The sequence below is a fragment of the Hyla sarda genome, chromosome 3 (genome assembly GCF_029499605.1).
Source record: "Hyla sarda isolate aHylSar1 chromosome 3, aHylSar1.hap1, whole genome shotgun sequence".
Classification (NCBI taxonomy): domain Eukaryota; kingdom Metazoa; phylum Chordata; class Amphibia; order Anura; family Hylidae; genus Hyla; species Hyla sarda.
Window position 1 is genome coordinate 320,004,406 of NC_079191.1, and position 18,376 is coordinate 320,022,781.

General features: G+C 40.3%; 1 protein-coding gene across 1 annotated transcript in view; it reads right to left on the reverse strand.

The window, feature by feature from the left end:
- KIF26B (kinesin family member 26B) overlaps nt 1–18,376 on the reverse strand; it is a 405,428-nt gene that overhangs the window by 180,696 nt on the left and 206,356 nt on the right. Inside the window, exon 4 of the mRNA XM_056567177.1 lies at nt 2,918–3,084. Within this exon, the coding sequence (XP_056423152.1) occupies nt 2,918–3,084 (167 nt within the window). The remainder of the gene's footprint in view (nt 1–2,917; nt 3,085–18,376) is intronic.

Sequence of the window (18,376 nt, forward strand, 5' to 3'; positions counted from 1 at the left end):
TTTTGACAACCTATAACTTTTTCATTTTTCCACACTTATTGGGGTAAAATTGGAAAAAGGAACAATTTACATTTTTATTGGGGGATGGGATTTTCCATATTTTTTTTACTTGCTAATAAGGCATAGTACTGATCAATATTATCGGTGATCTTCTACTCTGGTGTGCTGGAAGACAGATCAGAGCATAAGACCCGGGAAGGCGGCGGAGGCAGGTGAGGGGACCTCCAGCCGCCATGTTAGCTGATCTGATCCCCACAGCCGTGCTACGGGCGATCAGATTAGCCTAAAATGTAGCCGCACTGCAGCAGATGCCGTGACCTGTATTGATCATGTACTCTTAGGGGTTATTGGCGGACAACCACGCGATCGCGGATGTCGGCCCTTACCGGCGGGTCTCCGGCTAGTATCAGCAGCCGGGACCTGCTGTACATGACCCGAGCATCGCTATGATGCTCGTGATCATGTACAGGGTGTAAATTTACGTCCTGGTGCGCGAATTACATGTCAAAAACATGTCAAAAGTTTATTTAAATGACTGTAGAGGTTTAACTGTGTAAGGGCACTCTCATGATGTAGCAGCCGGAAAAGGGCACTATTATTGTGTTGAGAGCAGAAAGGGGGCATTTTTTACTGTCTGGAGAGCACGAAAGGCACACTATTACAGAGTAGGAAGCACTTATTATTGTGTTTTCAGTGGAAGTTATAGTTATAGGGGCACCAAACTTCAGGAGAAGTGCTCAGCTGGTTGCGGATTCTCCTGGCAAAATGAGTTGTTTATCCACATGAGACAATTTCTATCTGCATCTCAAAGCCACACAGATATTGCATGTTTATTTCCTTTTGGCATGATGTGCAGCAGTTACTAGTCACATTCCAAAGAAATCAATAGAGACTTTTAGGCTTTTTTAGGATTTTTTGCAATTCACTTTAATTGGGAAATGTGCAACAGTCTACTTGGATCGTGCAACTACAGTGTAGCCCGTCTTAAATTCTGGAATTAAAATGCAATTTTCATTTGTCTTTTACAACAAATGTAAATTGCTTAATTTTTACCTAGAAGATATGCACAAGAAAGTAAAGGAAACCTAAAAAAAATACAGTTAAAAATGAACTCTCATTTTTTTTCTTCATTGACTGACTGCAGATTTAAGACAATCATCGCAAAAATATTCTGTACGCAGCAGCTCTCCTAACTCAAAGCAGCTGAGTCGTTCAATCACATATGGAATTTCAAGGTCAAAGTATGACCCACCATAAGGGCCCACAAGCTCCTCCATGAGAAGTAAAGAGAGAGCTTTCTGTAAAATTACAAGATTGCAGACCTTCTATCCCAGAGGACTGGATCTGCTAGACTCTTGTCAGTAAGGAATTACAGTATCCTGACTCTGGAGCTGTTTAATTCACCGGCATTAGTGCAGGCGGTGAAGAATGGTTTGTCCTTCCATGACTTCTGTACTCTGCTTTGGATCCCCTGTCTCTGAGCTTAACCTTGTTCTATGTAGCCCTAATAAATAAAATGTCTCTGTGATATAATAATTGAAGAATGCTAGAGATTTGTAATGGACACCTACCTAGACACATTGCATTCACTTCTTTATATCCCACCTGACCGAAAAATGATTTTCATTTATGACTTGCATAGCTTTCTATTTGTTTCTGCAGTCTATCAAATGTTTCTAAGCTAAATCCCACAAGAGATTTACATTTCAGCTAGAACAATTTCTGAATCTTAAACATGCTCATCACTGTCCATTTCCTTGGCAACAACTCGGACAAGATTACTGCAATTTCATCATTTAGTCTAAATACTAGTCTTTCCGAAAAGAAAAAAAAGAGAAACAGCATGGCATACACTAATAGAACGGTTATGGCAGGATAACCAAATGCTGACTGTGAATGACTATTATAATAACAACTATGTTCCAAGATAACAGACTACAGTGTACTATAAAATGATGTTTTTAGGAAATCAATAGTATTTCCCTAAACCCCCACTGTAGAAATCCTGGTAAATAGGTTTTAACCTGCTATAAAATTTGATACTGACTGACAGCCGAGTCCACTAGATATGGAATGTAAAAAGCAAACAAATATGCAATACCAGACCCTATGGTGTATTTCAGACTCCATTGTACTAAGAAGCTGCTTACATACTTTCATGTAAACCTGTGTGAGGTATGCCAAGGAAGAGCTCCCAAAGCATAAGTCACAGCCAAAAGCATCCTTTTAGCATATGTTTTTTTCCCGGCAACGTGGAAAGTGTAATCTATTGCGTTTTCATATAAAGATAAATACAGGTTTTTTTTTTACAATGGGAGTCAATTAGTAATGTCTGTCACTGTTTGCCTATACAGCAGCATATGTTTCTGCCTTCTGTTGGCGCTAGAGATAATAGTCTAAATGGCTGCCCTACTGCAGAGCCCAAAGAACAATCAAAACCTAAGGCTGGTTCACACCTGCGTAAGAGGTTCTGTTGGGAGTCTCTGTTGCAGGTTTCATAAAAATAAAAAATAAAATAGTGCAGCATGTTAAATTTTATTCTGGTAAACTGTAAACACCATGACAGAAACCCATTGGGCCCCAATAAAAGGGTCTTCTGGGTGCCATATGGGTCTGGCAAGTAAGGGATCTACTGATGCTGCTCTTCTTGTTGTTCTGCTACAATGATGAAGTAGAAAATAAGAAAATACAATACAGACCTGAACCCAGCCTGATCTGTGATAGCTACGAGAAGCTATGAAGACCTCAGGTCTTATTATAAGCCTGTCTAAGTAATATGGACATTAGTCTACATAAAGGGACTGTCCAAAAAAACACAGTCACATCAGGGACTGACAACATTATTTTCAATCATATCCTCGGGTGGACCTCGGGTATCCTTGAACTGTATCCCTGTAACAACAATTTATAAATGTACCTGGCAAAAAAGGACGCAGCCACTGAGGTTCCTGTGGATGTTTCACTAGCAACGTATGTTGTATGTGATGCTGGGAAGCTGTAAATGGATGGTTTATCAGCATTGTAGCGGTTTAGCGCTGCCTCAGTGAGCCCCTCTCTGCTGGTCTCTGTTATCAGCTGAGAGATCTGCAAGAAAAACAAAACAGAAAAATTACATTTAAACACGGATGTACTAAAAAGCCCAATTAAAGAAAAATAGAAAATGTCCACATAAAAAATTAACAAAACAGAGAAAAAAAAGGCATCACAAAAAATGTTGTTTGAATGAGGCCTTTGCACTTTTTACTCACTATATTCTTTAATGTTTTTTTTTTTTAATAAGCTTCTGGCCTATAGGTTTAGTATATGTTCTCTAAACATGACTCATTTATCTCTTATTAATTCTTTTCAAATTAGGCATCCGACTTAAGCTTAAAGGGGTACTCCCACCCTAGACATCTTATCCCCTATCCAAAGGATAGGGGATAAGATGTCTGACCGCGGGGGTCCCGCTGCTGGGGACAACTGCAATGTTGCATACGGCACCCACCTGTTTCTTGTCCGAAAGCGCTGGAGGGTCTCAGTCGCGACCACGGGAACGGAAGTCTGTGACGTCAGGACTCCGCCCCGTGTGATGTCACGCCCCATCCCCTCAATGCAAGTCTATGGAAGGTCTACGGCCGTCACGCCCCCTCTCATAGACTTGCATTGAGGGGACGGGGCGTGACGTCACACGGGGGGCGGAGTCCTGACGTCACAGACTTCCGTTCCCGTGGTCGCGACCGAGACCCTCCAGCGCTTCTGGACAAGAAACCGGTGGGTACCGCATGCAACATTGCGGGGATCCCCAGCGGCGGGACCCCCGCGGTCAGACATCTTATCCCCTTTTGGGAGTACCCCTTTAATACGCAGAGAATAAATAAATTGCCTCAATTTCCTTTTTTTTTTTTTTACATTCAGCTCAGAGAAGTTATGAAAATATCTTAAATGTCTTTTTGCATTTTTTTAATGTTTTTGTTTTGCTCGTATCAGACAATGAAGTGATGTCCCAGGAAGAATACCCAAATCCAATATTGCAGATTAATGAGTTTTACAAGGCACTCCATATTAAATTACCTCTATTGACAAATTGACCAACTAGTGATTAAAATGTAATTATCTCCAAAACTAGCGGAATGACTGAGGTGGTCACGTGTACAGTAAGACTGGCCCTGCTTACATATGGTTATCTGCTTTCAGCGTTATTGGCATAAATACAATGTGTTTCTTTCCTTTAGAGATACAGTTAGTCTAAACCTTTTAAACCTTTTTAGATGAAAAAGTGTAATGCATCAGTCTGGTAGGAGATGAGTCTTGAAACAATAATGACTTCATTATTAGAGTCATTGCGCTGTTCTCTTTCTCTTGAGATTATAGCTCCAGCTGCTTGATCCTGCTAGCAATTCAGTATTGACTTGATATGTAAGACTGATTCACTCCTGCTGGATGTCAGTGCCTACCTGCCACTGGTACTTATCTCAAAATTGCAGCATTGTGGGTAGATGTGGTGAGTAAATGATGATGGGATAGAACTCGGCTGCAAGTCTGCCAAACTTGGGTTATTTGACTGAAATCTCATCATAGTCAAGAGGCAAGACAAAGACAAGATATATTTCCAGTACTAGTCCTTTAGAGTATATCCACATGTGACATAAATGCTGCCGACTCTATGCAGAAAATCTCAATCCCTTACTATTCTGCAGAAAAAGAAATTGCACATGTTTTGTTTAGTAGGAGGACTCACTGAGGATTTATTGTGGATTTTCCCCATTGACATGAATAGTGAAGTCACAATACAGTGATCCCTCAACTTACAATGACCTCAACATGCAATAGTTTCAGTCTTTTCTGGACCATTGTAAGTTGAAATCAGACTCAACATACAATGCTACGGACAGTCCAGATCTGTGAAACTTGTCAGTGGCTGGAAGAACCGACCAATCAGAATGGGCATTTCACTGGTAAAACCCCTGTATTACTGAAGAGTATGCACTGACTGATGTCTGGTAGCGCCCCCTACAGTACAGAGAGGTATTACATGTTCTGTACACTTTACCTGTATTACTGAAGAGTATGCACTGACTGATGTCTGGTAGCGCCCCCTACAGTACAGAGAGTTATTACATGTTCTGTACTCTTTACCTGTATTACTGAAGAGTATGCACTGACTGATGTCTGGTAGCACCCCCTACAGTACAGAGAGGTATTACATGTTCTGTACACTTTACCTGTATTACTGAAGAGTATGCACTGACTGATTACTGGTAGTGCCCCCTACAGTACAGAGAGGTATTACATGTTCTGTACACTTTACCTGTATTACTGAAGAGTATGCACTGACTGATGTCTGGTAGCGCCCCCTACAGTACAGAGAGTTATTACATGTTCTGTACACTTTACCTGTATTACTGAAGAGTATGCACTGACTGATGTCTGGTAGCACCCCCTACAGTACAGAGAGGTATTACATGTTCTGTACACTTTACCTGTATTACTGAAGAGTATGCACTGACTGATGTCTGGTAGCGCCCCCTACAGTACAGAGAGGTATTACATGTTCTGTACACTTTACCTGTATTACTGAAGAGTATGCACTGACTGATGTCTGGTAGCGCCCCCTACAGTACAGAGAGGTATTACATGTTCTGTACACTTTACCTGTATTACTGAAGAGTATGCACTGATTGATGTCTGGTAGCGCCCCCTACAGTACAGAGAGGTATTACATGTTCTGTAGACTTTTTCTGAATTACTGAAGAGTATGCACTGACTGATGTCTGGTAGCGCCCCCTACAGTACAGAGAGGTATTACATATTCTGTAGACTTTATCTGTATTACTGAAGAGTATGCACTGGCTGATGTCTGGTAGCGCCCCCTACAGTACAGAGAGGTATTACATGTTCTGTACACTTTACCTGTATTACTGAAGAGTATGCACTGACTGGTGTCTGGTAGCGCCCCCTACAGTACAGAGAGGTATTACATGTTCTGTACACTTTACCTGTATTACTGAAGAGTATGCACTGACTGATGTCTGGTAGCGCCCCCTACAGTACAGGGAGATATTACATGTTCTGTACTCTTTACCTGTATTACTGAAGAGTATGCACTGACTGATTACTGGTAGCGCCCCCTATAGTACAGAGAGGTATTACATGTTCTGTACACTTTACCTGTATTACTGAAGAGTATGCACTGACTGATGTCTGGTAGCGCCCCCTACAGTACAGAGAGGTATTACATGTTCTGTACATTTTACCTGTATTACTGAAGCGCATGCACTGACTGATGTCTGGTAGCGCCCCCTACAGTACAGAGAGGTATTACATGTTCTGTACACTTTACCTGTATTACTGAAGTGTATGCACTGACTGATGTCTGGTAGCGCCCCCTACAGTACAGGGAGGTATTACATGTTCTGTACACTTTACCTGTATCAGGGTTACCTGTTCCTTTGGACACCAGGTGAGGGCGACTCCATGTTACTTTTTTAGGACATTGCATGTACTGCACAGGACCCGGAAGAAGCTCCTGTCCTCTACATAGACCAGTGTTTCCCAAGCAGGGTGCCCCCAGCTGTTGCAAAACTACAACTCCCAGCATGCCCGGACAGCAAAAGGCTGTCCGGGCTTGCTGGGAGTTGTAGTTTTGCAACAGCTAGAGGCTCCCTGCTTGGAAAACACTGACATAGACAGGGATTTACAGCTCCCATCAGATCTTTCTTACTATAATATGTAAGAATAATTGTCTTTATCTATATTAGTTATCTACTTATTTTTCTTTAATCCTCACTTTTTCCTATTTTTGGATGACGTTTTGGTGCCTTTAGAACCAATTATCAGGTTTCCATAGAGTTCTGGTCTCAACATACAATGGTTTCAACCTACAACGGTCGTCTCAGAACCAATTAATATTGTAACTTGAGGGACCACTGTATACAAAAAAAATCTACAGTGTAACAGAAGAATTACGCATGGACACTCCGCTGCAGCAGAGTCCCATTGATTTCAATGGGATTCTGCTGCAATGTTCACAAGGCAGAAATTCCCATTGCGGCATCTGCAGAAAAAATAAATGTGGTCTATTCGAAGGATCAGTTATATGATCCAAGTTTTTCACAGCAACCTGATGTAAAATGCATAATCTAAAACTGAAGGAAGTCTAGCTGGGTCAGAGTTACAAATTTGCCTCATATTAATTTTGCTTATTCAGTTTTTTCATTCTACTTCCCATACGCACTTCTACTATTACTCTCTTATTATCGTTCCATCTTCACTTCCTTTCCAGGAGGCAGGACAGGTTTTGGTTGCTTTAATATCACAAGCATTGATCTTACAGGTCAGTGACCTTTTTCTGGTGTTGTCTTGTGTTGTGGGGAGAGAAACTACTGGGCTGTGTCAACATGTGGGCCATGTAAAGGGCATTAATGATCCAGAAAACAATCTGCCTTTAAGGCATGGAGAAACATGAATCTCTTCAGCAGATGCCCACACAGTATGTGTCACATTTAACCCTTTTTATCTGGTTACATGGCAGTAATTAACACAAAGAGAACATAAACAGCAGAGCGTGTCAATCCATAATATTTTAACATGCTAAACCTATATTTACATCACCTGAATGTTATAAAGCTGTTAGTTATATTATTAGATTAGAATTCTAAGTGAACCCTCAGTTCAGGATCCTCATCTATTGGCCAGTGGAGAGCAGCTACGATGAATATCTGTCTTTCATGTTGGCATACGGGTAATTACAGAGGATAATGCAGGGGGGGGTAGGGGATGTCATTTTGTAGGGTTTTCCATACCAGAGAACTACTCAGAACTAACATAATCACCTAAATCAATAAGGTATCAGAATATTTCTAGCTATTAGTACAAGCTATATTTTTGGATTATTGCTGTTTAAGGAATACAGTGCATAGTGAAAGTATTCGGCCCCCTTGAACTTTTCAACCTTTTTTGCCACATTTCAGGCTTTTCAAACATAAAGATATAAAACTGTAATTTTTTGTGAAGAATCAACAACAAGTGGGACACAATCATGAAGTGGAACGAAATTTATTACATATTTCAAACTTTGTTAACAAATAAAAAAACGGAAAATTGGGCGTGCAAAATTTTCAGCCCCTTTACTTTCAGTGCAGCAAACTCTCTCCAGAAGTTTAGTGAGGATCTCTGAGTGATCCAATGTTGACCTAAATGACTAATCATGATAAATAGAATCCACCTTTGTGTAATCAAGTCTCCGTATAAATGCACCTGCACTGTGATAGTCTCAGAGGTCCATTTAAAGCGCAGAGAGCATCATGAAGAACAAGGAACACACCAGGCAGGTCCGAGATACTGTTGTGGAGAAGTTTAAAGCCAGATATGGATACAAAAAGATTTCCCAAGCTTTAAATATCCCAAGGAACACTGTGCAAGCGATAATATTGAAATGGAAGGAGTATCAGACCACTGCAAATCTACGAAGACCTGGCCGTCCCTCTAAACTTTCAGCTCATACAAGGAGAAGACTGATCAGAGATACAGCCAAGAGGCCCATGATCACTCTGGATGAACTGCAGAGATCTACAGCTGAGGTGGGAGACTCTGTCCATAGGACAACAATCAGTAGTATACTGCACAAATCTGGCCTTTATGGAAGAGTGGCAAGAAGAAAGCCATTTATTAAAGATATCCATAAAAAGTGTTGTTTAAAGTTTGCCACAAGCCACCTGGGAGACACACCAAACATGTGGAAGAAGGTGCTCTGGTCAGATGAAACCAAAATCGAACTTTTTGGAAAAATGCAAAACGTTCCGTTTGGCGTAAAAGCAACACAGCTCATCACCCTGAACACACCATCCCCACTGTCAAACATGGTAGTGGCAGTATCATGGTTTGGGTCTGCTTTTCTTCAGTAGGGACAGTCAAGATGGTTAAAATTGATGGGAAGATGGATGGAGCCACATACAGGACCATTCTGGAAGAAAACCTGATGGAGTCTGCAAAAGACCTGAGACTGGGATGGAGATTTGTCTTCCAACAAGACAATGATCCAAAACATAAAGCAAAATCTACAATGGAATGGTTCACAAACAAACATATCCAGGTGTTAGAATGGCCAAGTCAAAGTCTGGACCTGAATCCAATGGAGAATTTGTGGAAAGAACTGAAAACTGCTGTTCACAAACGCTCTCCATCCAACCTCACTCAGATCGAGCTGTTTTGCAAGGAGGAATGGGCAAATTTCAGTCTCTTGATGTGCAAAACTGATAGAGACATACCCCAAGCGACTTCCAGCTGTAATCGCAGCAAAAGGTGGCGCTACAAAGTATTAACTTAAGGGGGCAGAATAATTTTGCACACCCAATTTTTCAGTTTTTTATTTGTTAAAAAAGTTTGAAATATCCAATAAATTTCGTTCCACTTCATGATTGTGTCCCACTTGTTGTTGATTCTTCACAAAAAATTACAGTTTTTTATCTTTATGTTTGAAGCCTGAAATGTGGCAAAAGGTCGAAAAGTTCAAGGGGGCCGAATACTTTCACTATGCACTGTATATAAAAATGTGTAGTAAAAAATAAAATGCCTCACAATATATATTAAAATACTTGTAACTTGTATGAAAATTAATGAAATCTAAATCTAGACAGCCAAGTTCTTTACATGGTCTGCTAAAAAATTTTCCGCTCTTTAAGAATTCAGCCCATTTGGGCCTTAAGGGCCTTAAGGACAAGTATGTGGGCTTGCTTATTGCACGACCAGTTGTCCTTTGTAATGACATCACTCACTTTACCATAAAATGTGTGGGGCAACCAAAAAAATACTATTTGTGTGAGGAAATTGATAAGAAAACCGCAATTTTGCAAATTTTGGAAGGTTTTGTTTTCATGCTGTACACTTTATGGTAAAATAGACCTGTTGTCAATACAGGTCTATTTTATTCTGTTGGTCAATACAATTAAAATGATACCCATGATTACACACTTTTCTAGTATTATTATACCGCTTAAAAAAAAACGCAAACTTTTTAACCAAATTAGTGCGTTTAAAATCCCTCTAGTTTGCTGACCTATAACTTTTTCATTTTTCCGTATAAATGGCAGTATGAGGGCTCATTTTTTGCGCCGTGATCTGTAACTTTTTTATACCATTTGCATATATAAAACTTATTACATTTTTATAAATTTTATTTGGAATAAAATGTTATAAAAAAAGATGCAATTTTAGCCTTTTTTTTTTTTTACGTTCACACTGTTCACCGTACAGAATAATTAACATGATATTTTAATAGTTTGGATATTTACGCATGCGGCGATACCAAATATGTTTATTACAACATTTTTTTTACACTTTTTGGGGGTAAAATGGGGAAAAACTGACAATTTACATTTTTACTTTTATTTTTTTACTTTTTTACTTTTATTTTTACACTTTAATAGTCCCCATAGGGGACTACTTATAGCAATTCGATTTCTAATACTGTTCAGTGCTATGCATAGGGCATAGCACTGATCAATGTTATCGGTCATCTTCTGCTCTGGTCTGCTCGATCTCAGACCACAGCAGAAGATCCCTGGAAGGCAGCAGAGGCAGGTGAGGGGACCTCTGTCTGCCGTTCTGGATAACCGGATCCAATCATCCATTTTAGTGACTGCACTGCCGCAGATGCTGAGATCTGTATTGATCACAGCATCTGAGGGGTTAATGGCGGACATCCGCGCGATCGCGGATGCCGGCCAATACCGGCGGGTCCCTGGCTGGGTCCCTGGCCAGGACCTGCCACGCATGACCCGAACATCGCTCCGATGTTCGCGGTTATCTATAGGCTGTAAATGTACGTCCTGATGTGTTGAGTACCACCACACCAGGACGTACATTTAGGTCCTGCGTCGTTAAGGGGTTAAGGTCAAAACATAAAGAGGACCTGTAGCCATCCAAATATCCATAGATGCCTCTCATAAGTTAAATGACCTCCAATGCAGAGATATCAGAGTTTAAATAGATATGCAAATTAGGCTTTGGAGCCGACTGGGTGTTACCCTTGGGCGCTTAAGCCCAGCAATGTTCAGCTTCTTCACCAAATCATCACTTCCCCTCCTCTACCTACTAAATTGACAGAGAAGTGGTTCACTTTTAAAGGGTCCAAACTTTGCTGGTATGTACCAGCCAAGGATCCAAAGCCTTCTTTGCACATCTTTTAAAACACTGACGCAGTGCTGGAAGGGCCGATTAACTAATGAGATGTATGTATGGATTCAGTGTCAAAATCCCTATATAGCCAGGCTTTAACCTTATACCCTAAAAACATGCTGACAGGTAAATTCCCCACAATCCCAGTATATACGCTCTGGTCGTAATCTTACTTGAGTGATGTCATACATCAATATGATTGCTGCATCTAGTAACTGGTTAGGATCTATGGTCCGTAACTGATAAAGCCAGTGACTAGCTGTAACGTTTACTTGGCTATATAGCACGTTATCACTCCAAAAAAAACAAAAACTCCACAAGGCTTTTTACATACACGTATGGGCTCACATTGCGTTATAGTAAAGTGCCTTTTTTACAATAATTAAGAGCAAATAAAATTGATACAATACTTTTTTAACAGTTTGATTTTTCTTTTATAGCATGAATTTTTTAACTTGCATAAAATAAAAAATGTAAGTAGAAAGTGTTTGAATAGTGTGAATGACAAGAGGCTGCTTTACCTTGAGAGGAAACTTCACAAGTCACATTTGAAAGTCACATAATTAGTAAATTTCCACTTGTCTGCAATCTCAGTACAAATATGATAGAGTTTAAGAGCATTACTGAAAAAAACAGCAGCATAAAGACCAAGGAGCTCCCAAAACAGGTCAGGGATAAAGTTGTGGAAAAGTGTAAAGCAGAGTTAGATTATTAATAAAAAAATAAGCCAAGTTCTGAATATCTTGAAATATTTTTTTTGTTTTCAAGGTGTCCTCATGCTGTGTTGATCAAATTATAAAAGTATATTTAAGTCTATTTAAATTCAAATTTTTATCAGTAGTAAAAAGGGCAAAAAAAATCTAATTTGCCCGCATAATAAATTGTAGAAATAAGGTCACCACACAGCTGCATATAAAGAAAAATATTGCCATCATAGAATAAAACTGAATAATGCTACCATACTGTAGGCATAAAAAGTGTGGCTGCAATGTATAAATAAATAGTGGTTCTGTCTGCACAAAAATAGTGATGCAACCCCCAGTATAACAACAGTAATTTATTATTATTATTATTATTATTATTCTGTAGAAAGGCCCCATGTTGCATCCAAAAAAACAATTTAGAATAAATAAATAGATACAATGCAGTATACATTTTTTTTATGTGAGCCTATGGGTTAAATATGCCACTGTATGGTATCTGTTGGAGATATCCATTAAGTTAGGACCTTCTTGGTAAATTAATTTGATTTGAAGCATTAAATATAGTATGAAAAAAGCCTTAGATGAGTCTCCAGATTGATAGCAAGCACCTTTAGATTTGTGAACATTACACTTTTTTTTTTTTACCTACATTCTGAATTTGGCATATAGAAGAGGACCATGCCCATTCAAATTTCACTGGGCCTAAGGCTATGTTTTCATGGTGAAGTTTGCGCACGTAAAATTTAACCGACAGCGGAGCACCTGTAGAGCATGCAAGCACTAGGACATGCTCAGTCTCATAGATGGCAATGCATTTCCGTGTGGACTCCGCAGAAAGAATAGACATGACTATGCTTTCTGTGGACGCTACAATGTGAATTTCTGCGCCAGAAACATCTGGTGTGGAAATTCTGACATGTGAACAGTTCTACAGAATCAAATTGAAATCAATTGGACTCCGTTGCCAGGAATGTCCTTGCGGAATATGTATGCGAAATTCCGTACAGACATTCTGCCGTGTGAATATACCCTAATTGTGAGCCTGATGTTAAAAAGATTTAGAAGGGGTATTTAGATTGTTCAACTTTCACACTGCCGTTGTGCTTTGTCCAAAAACAGCCACTAGGCTCTCCTTTTTTTTGCCTTTAACATCCGTTATCGGGATGGGGCACAACGGGCAACAACGGGTCCCAAAGGATCCCATTGACTATAATGGGGTCCGTCGGGCGCCGTTGTTAGCAGGAGAAAAAGACATTGCATGCACTAATTTTTCTCCCGCTATTCTCCCCTCCTTTCCTGACATCCGCTGCCTGTTGGGTCACAACGCCAGTGTGACAGGGGCCTAAAGCAGACTCTTCATTTGGCTTACAAAAATTGGTATTCAGGAGAAACCCCCTAATGTTTTCTGGAAAATACTAGCTATAATTTTTCCAAAATGTATCCAAAATATATAGTACAATGAAATTTATTTGAGAAGACCAATAGAAATTGCATCGTAATGTCTTCAATAGGGGTGGACTTGCACTATGCATAATGTCTTAACCCTTCACTTTTTGTTATACTTGGGCTTTGTGTTAAAATAAAAATCTGCACGCAAGACCCCATAATAACAATGTGAAAACAGAATGTTAGAAATCTTTGCAAAGTTTAAAAGAAAAAACCTTAAATTTGGCATGGGCATAAGTATTTAGGATAAGGAAAAGCTAAATAGAGCAAAGCACTATGATATTCTTAATGAAAACCTGATCCAAAGTGCTGTGGACATCAGACTGGCCCAAAGGTTCACCTTCTTACAAGACACCTAACCACATAGCCAAGACAACGCAGGAGTGGCTTAGGGACAACCTTGAGAATGTCCTTGAGTGGCTCAGCCAGATCACTTACCCTATGTCCACAAAGCTTGTAAGGATCTGCCAAGAATTGCAAAAAATCCCCAAATCTAGGTGTAAAAACCATCATACCCAAAAACAACAACACATTGGACAAAGGGCTAGAAAAAACATACCATAAAGCGCACACCAAAACTGTCAATTATATACTTCTTTATTGTTACACATGATTTAATATAGATAGAAAAATATTGCACAAAGTACACAGATTAAAAACAATAAAACAGAGGGAGGGCAAGAAAAACTCTAAGATCCATCCCTCAACCACAGAGGGGATCCCAAAACAATGGGACCTCCCCACGGAGACACCCTAACTCCCTACTATAAGTAATAGGTAAAAAATATCCCAATGAAGATTCGAATATATTCACTATGTTAGATACATAAGCTTGCTGTTTACAATATCCATCCTGATAAAGGTTATATCTGCACAGGACCCAGTAGATCAATCACAATAAATCACAACACAGTCATAGGAGCGGGTGTCCCCCTAAAGGTCCATTTGTTGGGACCCATCCCCCAACCCCTCCGTGGTTGAGGGATGGGTCTCAGAGTTTTTCTTGCCCTCCTTGTGTTTAAATAGTTTTTATCTGTGTACTTTGAGTAGAGATGAGAAAATTTTAGAAAAATTTGATTAGGCCAATTCGCCAAATTTTCCCCCAAAAATTGTTTCGGTCCGAATTTATTTGCGGCGAATCGCTATTAAAAACGGCTATTTCTGGCCTACAGAGAGCCTCAATAGGGGTGTGGAACACTTTGCCTTGCTGTAACACGCATAGGGTGTGTGCTGGGTTAGTGAAAAAATACTGTTATTCAATATGACATGCAGATCAGAGGCAACGCTATTAGAATCACTGTTGAAGAGCAGCACAACGACAGAGCCTGGAGGTGGCATCAGTATGAGGAGACCATATAGTGGCTGAATGACACAGCCTGGAGTTGTCGGCAGCATGAGGAGACCATATAGTGGCTGAATGACACAGTGTGGAGGTGGTGGCAGCATGTGTTCATACTGAACACAAAACAGGAATAATCGCAATCCCTTCAGAACACCTCCAGTAGACACAGGAATAACAATACCCTCTGAGTCCCCATGGACAAGTAACAGGGATGCCTAAATACACAGGAGGATATAGATAAAGAACACTGTTCACACTGAACACCAGACAGGAATAATCGCAATCCCTTCAGAACACCTCCAGTAGATGCAGGAATAACACTACCCTCTGAGTCCCCATGGACAGGTAACAGGGATTCCTAAATACACAGGATATATATATAGAACACTGTTCACACTGAACACAAGACAGGAATCGTAATCCCTTAGAAAACCTCCAATAGACAAGGAGTCCCCATGGAACGGTAACAGAGATGCAACATAGGAGACTGTTCACACTGGACAAACAAACTGGACACTCCACTCCACTTAATGAGTAGCCATTAATAATAATAATAAATCCAAATAGACTACTGGCCAGCGGCACACTCACCAGTGTGGACAGGATGCTGGCCAAGTAGGAAAACAGAAATATAAAACACAGAACTTCATAAGAAGAGCTACAAGAGGAAAAAACGTGTGAACAGACACATAGCAGAAAAGATATACAAATCCTAAAACCTATAGAAACACAGATTAAAATCTAATATAAGCATGCCAGCTAACCATGGCTAAAACCAGAAAATAGAAAGTGCATGCTAAGACAGAGACAAGCGCTCAATGCAGCATGTCCAGCATCTTAGCAAGTCAGGATATAATGAAGTCAATCACCAGCCCAGAGGCTAGACTGGGCTGACTTTAAATAGACACACCCAATGAGCTATTGGCTAGCAGGCAAAAGGCTATAAACTATTCCCTAACCATGGAACATAAAACTGTTCACACACAACCAAACCAATAGCTGTGTGTGACAACAGGCCAATACAGACATGACAATATAGTGGCAGAATCACAGCGTGGAGGTGGCGGCAGCATGAGGAGAACATATTGTGGCTCAATGACACAGCCTGGAGTTTGGTGACAGCATGAGGAGATCTATAGGTCCGCAGCGGTCCTGACGTGCAAATCGGTTGTCCGACCTGGGTATAGCGGCGAAAGACTAATCGAACCATCTAGTAGCTGGTTCCCTCCGAGTTGGAGGAGGAGTTGGCGGCAGCATGAGGAGACCATATTGTGGCTTAATAACACAGCCTGGAGTTGGCAGCAGCATGAGGAGAAAATATAGTGGCTGAATGACTGTTTTGGGGAAGAGCCTGCTATTTGTGTCTTTAATCATACCCAAAAAGACTAGAGGCCATAATTCTTGCCAAAGGTGCTTTAGCAAACTACTGAGAAAAGAGTCTGAATACTTATGTCAATGCAATATTTAGATTCCTTTCTAATCATTTAGCAACGATCTCTAGCATTCTGTTTTTACTTTGGGGTATTGAGTGCAGAATAATGGGGAAATACTTTATTTTTTAGTTTTTCTCAACATGGCAAAATGTAAACAAAGAGGAGGGTCTGAAGACTTTCCAAATATATTGCATGGTGTCACATCAAATCAGGTCTGGATAAGGGGATGGTCTTCTCTAAGAGGTGTTTTTTATTTTTATTTTTTTTAGGTTTTAGTGATACACCATCTCAGTATCAGTCCTCACCTTTCCAGTGGTACCAATATCAAACATACTTGATACATTTTCAAACAAATATTTGTAGCCTTCTTCTTCTGAGACCCCTTAACTATCTTATAGTGCTTGGTTAAATATAAGTTCTATCCGTCCAATATCCATCATTCTGAGCAACAGTAAAGGGAAGCTAATCAATGCTAATGCTCTTTTGAACGAGATATGTAGTCCTTGGTTTTTCTTGGGCTGAAATCCCATTTATTTCCAAGCCACTTGCACAGCACAGAGAACTGCAGGGATTCATTCTGAGCTTCAATACAGTGGATACCCCGGAGGAGCTCCCAGATAAATGGTGTTTTCAAGTACAACATAAATATTCATATTAAGGAAAGGGAATGTAATAAAGGAAATTGCCTGACTACACTTCTAACTAATTATAAGTCTACCTCTGCTTTCTGTATTATTCTAAACTTTTGTCTGTGGCACTTCAATTTAATATTAAAAATGACTGAGCAGGACACAAGAGATTCAATTACAAGAGGCCATTGTAACGGACTCCATCACTTATTAATAATCGGCACCCATTACAGACACAGGAACATTCATACTTGTTATAGCTATTTACTTAGCAAACATTACTCAGACCGTTAATATGCATTTCACTGGTGGAAATATGATGGTAAAATGGTTATTTAAATATATATTTCCTACTACATTATTAGTTTAATTGATTTATTATTAAACTTAATTCCTTTAAATTGCAGTTGTAAGACCCATTCTGCAGAGGCTCAGATTTATTAAATATTGTGACTATATTAATCTCTAGAGGAGGCAGGACGTACATGTATACTCTAGCTGCCTAGTATTAGGCGCATCAGGATGTACAAGTACGTACTAAAGAGGCATCCAGACTATGAAGCGAAGCTAGGAGCTGCATTTGTTTCATAGATTGCGGGTCTATCAGCAGCCAGGGACCTTCCGGTAAAGGCAGACATCAGTGATCATCCTGATGCCCAAAATTAACTTTGCAGATGCCATGATCAATACTGATCACGGCATCTAAAGTATATCCGGGGCTTTGTGAGACTCGTCAGACCACCCGCACAGTGCAACTGTAGGATGAGTCAAGATGGCGGCCGCAGGTCTCCTTACCTCCTTCGTGCTGCTCTTCTAGGATCCATTTGCATAATCTGCCTTCTGGAAGCTATCCAAGTGGATCGACTATATCACTGATCAGTGCTATGCCAATGCATCGCACGGAAAAGTAATAGAAATCTCAATGATTTCTATAAATAGTCTCTATGTGGGAACAAAAAATTTGAAAAAAAGCTATAAAAAGTTTTCAAAATGTAAATATGGCCCTTTCCCCCAAAAAAATATAATTGGTATCAGCTAATGTGAAAATGTCTGAACTATTAAAATATGTTAATGATCCTGTACAGTGAACAGCATAAATGTAAAAAAAAGTCTACATTTGCAGATTTTTTTGCCACATCAAATCCCAGAAAAAGTGGAATAAACAGTGCTAAAAAAAATGACATGTATGCAAAAGTGGTATCGATAAAAGCGATCACGGCTTTAAAAATGAGCCCTCATACAGCCCTGTAAACAGAAAAATGAGAACATTATAGGGAAATTGTAAACATTTTGTTACAAAAGTTCACTCTTTTTTTAAAGGGGTACTCCGGTGCTTAGACATCTTATCCCCTATCCTTTGGATAGGGGATAAGATGCCTGATTGCGGGAGTCCCGCCGCTGGGGACCCCCGTGATCTTGCACGCGGCACCCCGTTTGTAATCAGTCCCCGGAGTGTGTTCACTCCGGGTCTGATTACCAGCGACCACAGGGCCGACGGCGTGTGACATCACGCCTCCGCCCCCGTGTGACGTCACGCTCCGCCCCTCAATGCAAGCCTACGGGAGGGGGCGTGAAAGCTGTCAAGCCCCCTCCTGTAGGCTTGCATTGAGGGGCGGAGCGTGACGTCACACGGGGACGGAGGCGTGAGGTCATACGCCGTCGGCC